The sequence below is a fragment of the Arachis stenosperma genome, chromosome 8, assembly GCF_014773155.1.
Source record: "Arachis stenosperma cultivar V10309 chromosome 8, arast.V10309.gnm1.PFL2, whole genome shotgun sequence".
Taxonomy (NCBI): domain Eukaryota; kingdom Viridiplantae; phylum Streptophyta; class Magnoliopsida; order Fabales; family Fabaceae; genus Arachis; species Arachis stenosperma.
In genome coordinates, this window is record NC_080384.1 from 31088318 (window position 1) to 31098450 (window position 10133).

Sequence of the window (10133 nt, forward strand, 5' to 3'; positions counted from 1 at the left end):
AATGAATACAAATGAATGAGCCAACGATGATAATGAAGACGGAGAAAAAATCGTTGACAAAATAAGTAATGTACCCTAAGGATGTTAGGATTTTACAGGAATATTTGTTCTTCATATTACATTATTTTGATGCAGCGCTTGATACTTAAAAAAAGGGATATATGGATATCATTAATGATATTTTATAATTCCCAAGTGAACCAACTCCAACTATGCCAACAACGGCCTCAACCATTGAAATTTGAAGGGCTTTAAGCAGTGCATAGCTTTGGCCATAGCTCTCTTCATTTCCCTTCAAATAAAACATCATTCAATTGAGTAAGTCATTTTCTGGAAATACTAACTGCAAGTCTTCATTGTCTCTATAAACTTGAACTAGAACTGCAGCCTTGTACACAAACATCCCAAACATGGCCGGCACAAGCTGAAATGAACAACATATATTAATGCACATGACCATGCGTTTAGTCTAGTGATGTGCACTTCAAATATTTTATAGCATAAGTTTCAAATTTTACCTGAAAATCAAAGAAATCATTGGTAAAATACTGATGGGACAGAACCCAAATGCCATAGATTGCTGCCGGAATCACAAGCCTTGGAGATGAGAGGGACATGCTACAACCCTTTATCAACCGCTCCAATGAATCTTGTAGGTCCTCACTTCTTATACCAATCCTGGTTTATAAGAACTTGTTTATCAAAACAAGGGATGATCAACAACAACATAAGAACTTCTTTATGTTTTTATTTCCAATATTTTCAGTTTTAAGAATTTTGTGAAGACAAGATGAAAAAAGTACAAAAAATACAAAAAATGAAAACAGAAAATGTTTTCTCAAACCAAATAGACCCCTTAGCAGTGGCGGAACTTGAAACAAAATTTTGGGGGGGCCAGAGAGAAAATAATTGTCAAAAAGCTTTTGATATGGACCCATTTAAGATAAGCTCGTCTAATCTCATCTCTCTGATTTGGATGATATTGCCAAATTTTAAAGCCGTTTGTCAGAGTCTCGTTCCAAAAAATTAAGGTCAAACTAATCCGATGTAACTTTTTGAACTTTTGAATGTTGTATCTCACTTTCTTCGTGATTCATTAAAGTAGAAGAACTATCTACAGGTGTTGATATTGTAAAAGTTATATGTTCTCCTTAAATATTAACCTTCCTCTTAAAAAATGCATCAATTCTTTGATTTTTCATTATTATTTTATATAAAAATTGGAATATATATCCTATAAAATATGTAAATAAGAAGTTAGAAGGGCAAATATTAAAATTTATTATATTTATTGAATTTTTTATCAATTTATACAAATACAATAATATTAATACTTATTGAATAATTTATTATTTTTTATCATATAAAAAATTAAATTAAATAAATAGTAAAATATAAAATAATATTAAATTAAATAAATAAAAAATATGTAATTTTTTATATTTGAACTTAAAGGTAGAGAGAGTGTTGTTTATTGAACTTATTGGGTACTTTAAATCATAGTAAAGTATGTAAGCCAATTAAACTATTTTTTTATCTTTTGAAAAAGTATTACTAATTTTTTTATAAAAGTTTGGGGGGGCCATGGCCACCCCTGAACTAAGCTCCACCACTGCCCCTTAGTAATTATGAAATTGTAAACAAGTTTGAGTTTTACTTCTTGGGCTTCTTTTTTCTGAATATCTGAGCAACAGATTCAGTGGAGAGGTTATCTGCATGTTGATACAATAGCCGAAGATACAAGCAACTGCATTGCAGATTACATTAGTTTAATTAAATACCATAACAATCATTGGAAAAACAAGCTGCTATTTTCTTCTCATCCACATAGAGAAGCACCCACTTAAAAAGAAATCACATTCACTACAGAAAATTAAATAAATGCAAATCAAACCTGAAAAGAACTCCAATCCCATAACTCACAGCAGCCTCCACATCATAAAGCAACAATAAAAATGATTGAGAGATTAGGATCAGTATGCTAGCTTCGTTATGATTTATGAACTTTGATAGCAAGTTGTAAAATCTTCTTTCTTTCTTGTTGGCAACAGAAGAGAAAATAGTTATTTAAACAAAGAGCTTACCTGTGCTGATAAAGTTATGAAGCAATATCCACTACAAGCTAGTCCAATACCTACGGATATGAGAAGTATTTCCCTCTTGAGCTACAATTACAAAATCATGAAAAGAATCAGAAGCTTCCTTAACATCTGAACAACAATTGCTTAATCAAAGCTACATGCCTCAGATAACATCACACCATTGTCTTTGAGACAATAAACCTACTGAGTTTCAAGATAAGTATCATACAGATTCATATTTCAGAATGTTCAGTTTCCTCCGTCGTTCGCTGCTATCCTGCAACATCTGTTAATATACACGAAGACAAGCATCCTCTATTATTCAATGATTGAATTACTATAATTATTGACTGAAGAAAGGGGAGCTGGCCGGAGTATTCATCTGATGAAACACAAAATGAAGTTCTAGAAATGTTAAAATATATACCTTAGCATTCAGTTTCTTCTTTATTGGGGCAGAATTTTCACCTAATACCCACTCCTGGGTTCTTGAAAGCTTCAAAAAGCCATCATCATCAATATTACTCTCAGTGATCTACAAATATTACAAGCATCTGATGTGATTGAATTGCCTGATCAATGAAATCATACACAACATGATATACAATTGAATCATAGCAATTCAATGAAACAATGTATGGAAGCCAAGTTTGAAACTGGACCTGCCCTGGTTGTTGAGAAGTGTTGCCAATATCATAAGATTCAAGAGAAGTACTTCTGAACTTTCTCTGCCATAACATATCAGACAGCCTTGATATGAAATCCCCATTGACTTCTCTCTCCTCAAGAAATATTTGCAAGACATCCTCCTCTACATCACTCACTGTCACTGATAATCAACGAGTTTCAACTCATTAGCTTTCATTACAAACAAATATCACGTCTTATTTCTTTTTAAAGATTAAAGGATAATGAAAGCTTGAAACTAGAGCATACATGGGGAAGCATTATCCACAGAAAGGAGACAAAAACGCTATCTGAATTCTCAAAACATGGGGAAATGAAGAAGAGAGGTGGTAAATGCTAACCTGAAGGAGGAGCAGCTCTTAAAACTGAGACGGATGGAGAAATAGAAGTGGAAAAAGAACTTGGGAAACGAGACAAGACATGAATTCTGGGGAGCTGAAGGTTGTAAGAAGAAAAAGAAGAGGAAGAAGAAGAGGGTAAGAATCCAATCCTTGAAAGAGCATCCATTATGGATGGATGAAAGGCTAATTGTTCATTTCAGTGTAAAGAAAGAATTGTGTGTTATTTGGTCAAAAAATATCTGAGCTGAGTAGAGTGATGAGTGATCTATCATCTCACTTTGGAAAGTAACATTATCCGCTGTCACAACTTCAACCTTAAAATTTACATGACATAATGGTAAACTAATGACAAGTTCTATATCATTTTCTATGTATAAAAAAACAAATTATACTTATTTTTTTAATTATAAATTTAATATTGTATTATATTTTATTATCATTTTTAATTTTCTTTTTTATATGTTTAATATCAACGTGAAAAAAAAAAAAAAAAAACATATGTATTGTAGAATATTTTTAAGAATTTCTCGCTAGTTATTATTATTTTTGTTTTAAAAAAAGTTTAAAAAGGCTGTTTCAAAAGAAGGTTATTGTTATGATGTTAATACATTTTTTAAAGGAAAATTGGGTTTAACTAATGTTATAAAATATATCTAATTTCAGTAATTTGTAAACAAGGCATGGGGAAGCTAGGGTTTTTGATGCCCTTAGAATTAGTTATAAGCCTCTCGGGTTGAATCGGTGAGAGGAATCAATGGCTCGGTTGAGCTTAGAGCAAGTATTGAAGGACAACAATGGCGATGATCCAAGTTCCATTACCAGTCTTCAGCTCAATCACAAGGCACTTTCAGATGTTAGGGTTCCATCCTACTCTTTTTTATTTCAACTTGGAACCACCAAAGATATTAACTTTTTCGGTTTTGGTAAATGCCCAGGTCTCTTGTTTGTCCAGCTTCAGCAATCTGGAGAAGCTCGACCTCAAACTCAACAACCTAACTTCACTAGAGGTACTCTCTCTTTTTCTTTCTTTTCTGAAAGAATAAATCTTATGGGCATTCTGATTGGCTTCTTATGTATGGTTACCGCAGGGGTTGAGGTCATGCGTTAATTTGAAATGGTTATCCGTTTTGGAGAACAAATTAGAAACCTTGGAAGGAATTCAAGGGCTTACTAAGCTCACCGTAAGTAGCTGCATTGTGAATATTAATATTACCTGAGCTTGGGAATTTATTCTGCTTTCTGGTTGCTAGTCCTGTGTGTTGTGTACCTTATTATTGGATTTAGACTTCGTTTATTAAAATTTTTATGGTTATTTTGAAAACTACTGTAAGATTAGTTATTAGCTTTTCTTGTGCTGCTGCTACTTACTGGTGTGTGGATTCTGTTGAGTTTTATTGTACATTTCTGTCTCCATTTGTGTACTTTGCTGTTTGCCTATGTGTATTCGAAGTGATGAGCTTATTTCAAGTCAACCAATCTTTTATACTTAATTCTGCTAATAAAACATCTTGAAGATTTAGGAGTCACGTTTGTATGTATATGCGAACCAGGTGCTAAATGCAGGCAAAAATAAGCTTAGATCTATGGATGAGGTCAGATCGCTTGTTAGCCTCCGAGCACTGATTTTGAATGGTAAGACTTCTTTTGCTAACTATCTACTTTGAAGGTTGAACTTGGAACATTGTGAGAATATTTCTGTATTCTTTGAAGGAGTTAGAACCTCTGTTCTCCCTCTGTTTTTTATAAGGTAAAGAATATATATATATATATATCCCTTTGCTCTTACCTATTTTTGTATGTTTTCTTTGGGCAGAAAATGAGATTGTTTCCATTTGCAAGCTTGATGAATTGAAAGAATTGAACACCATTGGTAAGAATTACCATACTCTCTGTTTCCTATGAGTTCCAATACTCACCTAATGGGATATCTCGCATTTGAATAATCCTGAAATATCTCTAATTTCTCATGTAGTTCTATCCAAAAATCCAATCAGGAAAATTGGCGGGGCTCTGACAAAGGTGAAATCTATCACAAAGGTAAAGGTTCCTCAAGATGTTAAGGTCCTTCATTAATGTCTATTTCAGTATTGTATTCCCATTGCTCATAATACCTTTCCTGGTTGTAGCTCTCCCTCTCTCATTGCCAGCTTCAGGGAATAGACTGCTCACTCAAGTCTTGTGTTGAGTTGAGAGAACTCCGCCTCGCCCACAATGAAATTCAGGTGTGCTTTGAATGTGACTTCCCTTTTTCAATTCCAACAACAACAAACAACAACAACAAAGCCTTGTCCCATTAAGTGGGGTCGGCTACATGAATCAAACGACGCCATTGTGCTCTGTCATGTATCATGTCTACAGAAAGACCATTTACATGTAGATTTCGTTTGACCACCTCACGGATGGTCTTCTTAGGTCTTCCTCTGCCTTTCGCTCTTTGTCCATCTTCCATCTCATCCATCCTTCTGACTGGATGTTCTATCGGTCTTCTTTCCACATGTCCAAACCATTTGAGACGCGATTCAACCATCTTTTCCACAATGGGTGCTACTCCAACTCTCTCCCTTATATCTTCATTCCTTATTTTATCCAATCACGTATGACCACTCATCCATCTCAACATCTTCATCTCTGCCACACTCAGCTTATGTTCGTGCTCTCCTTTAGCCGCCCAACACTCCGTACCATACAGCATAGCCGGTCTTATAGCGGTGCGATAGAATTTACCTTTAAGTTTTAAAGGCACTTTTTGTCGCATATAAAACCAGATGCACTCCGCCATTTTGACCAACCTGCTTGGATCCTATGATTTACATCCTGTTCAATCTCACCATTATCCTGTATGATGCACCCAAGATACTTAAAACTTTTAACTTTTCGTAGGATGTTTTCTCCAATCTTCACCTCTATATTGGAGTTTTCCCTTCTCAGACTGGACTTACATTCCATATATTCCGTCTTGTTACGGCTTATGCGCAGACCATACACTTCTAGAGCTTCTCTCCATAACTCCAACTTCTTATTTAGGTCTTCCCTTGACTCTCCCATAAGGACGATATCATCGGCAAAAAGCATGCACCATGGCACAGGCTCTTGGATGTGCTCTGTGAGTACTTCCAAGACTAATGTGAAAAGGTATGGATTTAAGGATGATCCCTGGTGTAATCCTATACCAATAGGGAATTCCTCTGTCACACCACCTTGAGTCTTTACACTAGTTGTGGCCCCATCATACATGTCTTTAATTGCCTGAATATATGCGATCCTTACTCTCCTCTTTTCTAAAACCTTCCATAAGACCTCCCTTGGTACCCTATCATACGCTTTTTTCAAATCAATAAACACCATGTACAGATCCTTTTTATTACTACGATACCTCTCCATCATCCTTCTTAATAGGTATATCGCTTCAGTGGTAGATTTGCTTGGCATAAATCCAAATTGGTTCTCTGTTACTTGTGTCTCTTTTCTCAACCTCCGTTCTATCACCTTTTCCCATAACTTCATAGTATGACTCATAAGCTTAATCCCTCTATAGTTTCCGCAACTTTGTATATCTCCCTTATTCTTGTAGATAGGTACCAAGGTGTTCTTTCTCCACTCATCAGGCATCTTCTTTGACCTTAAAATCTCATTAAAAAGCTTGGTTAACCAATTGATGCCTTTTCCTCCAAGACCCTTCCAAACCTCAATCGGGATATTATCAGGTCCTACTGCCCTGCCATTTTTCATCTGCTTTAGAGCCTCTTTTACCTCGAAGTCTCGAATCCTTCGATAGTAGTCAAAGTTTTGATCTTCTTCCCTTGTGCATAATCGACCAAGGCTCGGAAGAGTCTTCTGTCTCTCATTAAATAACTCGTAGAAGTAGCTCTTCCACCTTTCATTAATCTTCTTCTCTTGAGCCAACACCTCTCCATCCTTATCCTTTATGCACTTAACCTGATCCAAATCTCTCGTTCTTCTTTCCCGACTCTTTGCGATTCTATATATACATTTTTCTCCTTCTTTCGTGCCCAAAGACTGGTAGAAACCCTCATATGCTCTTGTCCTTGCTTCACTTACAGCCACTTTTGTCTCTTTCTTAGCCGCCTTATATTTTTCCCAGTTATCTGCATTGCGGCATAAAGACCACTCTTTAAAACATTCCCTTTTTATCTTTATCTTTTCTTGTATACTCGCATTCCACCACCAGGACTCCTTGTCTCTTGGTCCTATTCCTTTAGATTCACCCTTTTTCAATTCCAGTTCAAGATAAAATTTGCTGTTGCAATATTCCATAGTGTGCTTTCATATCATTTTTTAATGACTTTATTGCTTAGAGTTTTTATATTTTACTGTTTATAACATCTTGCTATGTTTTGGATTCTCAGTCTCTCCCAGATGAATTAGCACAGAATTCAAAGCTCCAGAATTTAGATTTGGGGAATAATGTGATCACAAAGTGGTCAGAACTAAAGGTTTGACGTAGTATACATATATGGCATTTCTCTTTGTCTAATGTTTCATAATTATCTAGACACTTTCCAACCCCTGTATCTTCATTGCTGTTGTTGCACCTGTAGGTGCTTAAATCCCTCACAAATCTGAGAAATCTCAATCTTCAAGGAAATCCAGTTGCTTCTATTGAGAAGGTTACTAGAAAGGTAATCCTTTTATTTTCAATTCTTATGTTAATTCACACTTGCTTCTAAAATTTCATCCTTAAACAGCCATGGTGCTATGTTGCAGGTTAAGAAAGCACTGCCAAAACTTCGTATATTCAATGCTAGACCAGTAGATAAAGATGCAAAGAATGAGAAATGTGACGAGGATGATGGTGGTAATGATTTTTCAGTAGATCAAGTAGGTCAAAATATGAAAGATAGCACCAAAGACAAGAAGAGGGCAAGATTCCATGGTGAGAATGACGACGATCATGCTGAAGTTGTTGGTGATCCTGGATTTGAGAGAAAATCAAGTAAGAAAAAGAAGAAAACTGTTGATGATTTCAAGAAGGAAGTCAGAGTCACTGACGAGGAAAATACAGATCATAACAAGAAATCAACTAAGAAAAAGCTCAAGAATGATGACAATCCCGCGGACAAGGAATTAGCTCCGCAGGAGAATGTTACTAGGATCGAGAAGAAACATAAGAAAAAACAAAAGAATGAGAAACAAAGTGAACTTGATGTGATTGATGATGCAGAAGCTTCATTTGTGGAGCTTTTTAATACTGGAGATACTGAAAATCTTAATCATGTTGATGAAATGAAACAGGAGAGGTTGCCAAAGGATGCAAAACAGGTGGATAGCACATCGATCTCGTTTACCAAGCGAAAGAGTACCAAGACAAAGAGCATGGAGTTTCAGTCAGATTCATTATTAGAAATTGGAATGGGAGGGCCATCAACATGGGGCGACGACTGACAAGTGGAAACGTCTAGGGAGATGCTGCAGCTTTGAGCCATTTAGTGCAACTAGAATTTAGTCTAGTTTTCTCACTCAGGATAACTCTTTGCTACTGAGTTCCTGTGTTATTCTTCAATGCTCCAGGTTGTTGGTTTATGTTGCTACTTTTTACTGCCCCTCAAATTGTTTACTCTTTGCTACTGAGTTCCTGGGTAATTTTGCTTTGCTCCAAGTTGTTGGGTTATGTTGCTACTTTGTGGTGTGCAAACATCATAGTCTGGATCCATTTACTGATCATACTTTTTACTGCCCCTCAAATAGTTTAATTCCAGCAGTAGCTAGAACCATTTTATTAAAGTATTTTACTTTATGTTTCATGCCCCCGTTCCTATATTAATGTAATGTTAAATTTTGAAAGGGAGCCTTTAATTTTTGTTATAAAAGAGTGGATATATTTGCAACTTCATGTCTCTAGTAACTGCTTGGTAAATTTTGAAAGGGAGCCTTTAATTTTTTACCATTTCTGTTTAAACTTTGGTTTATTGTTCAATGTTAATATGAAAACAGTTAAAATTAGTCTCGTCTTAAACACTCGAGCTACCCCAATTAGCACACGCACAATCTAACTATCTAAGGTTGAACAAGTCATTACGAAAATGTGTATTTCCGAAACTGTTATAGATAAGAAGCAATATTGGACTTGTATCCAAAATATGAACAAGCCATAAGTCAACTTTGACTGAAAATAATGAGAAAAAGAAAAAGAAAAAGAAAGCACGCACGAGAATGAGATAAGGACAATTTTATTTTCATTTTCCGCATGGCTTTTGCCTTTTGTGTATGTAGCTTTCTGACTTTAATATGCAGTTACGTGACTATACTAAATATCAAACAACTTCATTAAATAAAAAGCAGAAGAATGCTAGAAATACATATATTTGCTCTCACATTATTTTATAATTTTATTATAGTTCATTCATTTCCTAATTTGTACGCAGTCATTTTTTATACACAAGATATAATCATCAAGTGATTTGTCTGATTCAAACAAGTATAGTATACTATATAAAAAAATATACAAGGCGCCAAGTTTGATTGACTAAATTAGTCTGAAACACCATTTATAATACGGCAACGGTATACGGTTTGAAATATCAGCAAATGAAGATATTATTGATATGAAACTGTATTTTCTTACGCACGTTTTATAGTTGTTTCTGACTTTATCACGAGTTACTGCAGATAATATCTTCTATTTAATTTGTCTTTGAAAGTAATTAACAAGATAGATGCATGTATGTAATTGCTGGTGATACAGAACGATAATACACTTAGTTTGACCCTGTAGTTGATGCTCAAAACAATTCAGAATTCGTTTATAAATTATTAAACTATATGCCTTATATATATATCAATTCAAATCTAATTTAATTTCTTTATCGATTGGTTATCTAATTTTTGAAATGTCAATGAGATGGGGTGCATAAAGAATCTTAAAGAATGACCAATTAAGCTTTTAAGTGCTAACTGCTATTTAAATATGTACTAGTAGCTTTTTGGTTTCAATTGCATCTATATATAGCTAGTTAAGAGCCATTATTGGGTGCTTTAATTTATTTATTTGTAATAATAATATGAA

At 34.8% G+C, this 10133-nt stretch overlaps 2 protein-coding genes across 3 annotated transcripts; one reads left to right on the top strand and one right to left on the bottom strand.

Moving 5' to 3' along the window:
* Positions 1 to 30: 30 nt before the first annotated feature.
* Positions 31 to 3382, bottom strand: LOC130943775 (uncharacterized). Of its 2 annotated transcripts, none has more exons than XM_057871792.1 (9): positions 3110 to 3382; positions 2744 to 2910; positions 2509 to 2616; positions 2311 to 2367; positions 2085 to 2165; positions 1895 to 1929; positions 1658 to 1747; positions 519 to 678; positions 31 to 292 (listed from the first exon to the last, which is right to left on the bottom strand). In XM_057871792.1, exons 1-9 carry the CDS (start codon positions 3273 to 3275, stop codon positions 146 to 148), a joined length of 1011 nt encoding a protein of 336 aa, XP_057727775.1. In that variant the 5' UTR covers positions 3276 to 3382; the 3' UTR covers positions 31 to 145. The 2 variants fall into 2 exon arrangements, with proteins under 2 accessions (XP_057727775.1, XP_057727776.1); XM_057871793.1 differs by having other exon boundaries at positions 31 to 424; positions 3110 to 3377.
* A 360-nt stretch (positions 3383 to 3742) lies between these two features.
* Positions 3743 to 8952, top strand: LOC130946971 (uncharacterized). Its single transcript, XM_057875882.1, has 10 exons — positions 3743 to 3962; positions 4045 to 4116; positions 4198 to 4290; positions 4660 to 4741; positions 4923 to 4979; positions 5082 to 5146; positions 5236 to 5331; positions 7477 to 7563; positions 7669 to 7749; positions 7835 to 8952. The coding sequence occupies exons 1-10, from the start codon at positions 3864 to 3866 to the stop codon at positions 8510 to 8512; spliced, it is 1410 nt and encodes a 469-aa protein (XP_057731865.1). The 5' UTR covers positions 3743 to 3863; the 3' UTR covers positions 8513 to 8952.
* The last annotated feature ends 1181 nt before the right edge of the window (positions 8953 to 10133 follow it).

Coding starts and splice junctions, on each gene's coding strand:
- LOC130946971 (XM_057875882.1), top strand. CDS start 3,864: ATGGCTCGGTTGAGCTTAGAGCAAGTATTGAAGGACAACAATGGCGAT. Junction 3,963..4,044: donor ATCACAAGGCACTTTCAGAT/GTTAGGGTTCCA, acceptor GTAAATGCCCAG/GTCTCTTGTTTGTCCAGCTT. Junction 4,742..4,922: donor CCGAGCACTGATTTTGAATG/GTAAGACTTCTT, acceptor TTCTTTGGGCAG/AAAATGAGATTGTTTCCATT.
- LOC130943775 (XM_057871792.1), bottom strand. CDS start 3,275: ATGGATGCTCTTTCAAGGATTGGATTCTTACCCTCTTCTTCTTCCTCT. Junction 1,748..1,894: donor GGGATTGGAGTTCTTTTCAG/GTTTGATTTGCA, acceptor TCTGCAATGCAG/TTGCTTGTATCTTCGGCTAT. Junction 293..518: donor ATGATTTCTTTGATTTTCAG/GTAAAATTTGAA, acceptor TTTTATTTGAAG/GGAAATGAAGAGAGCTATGG.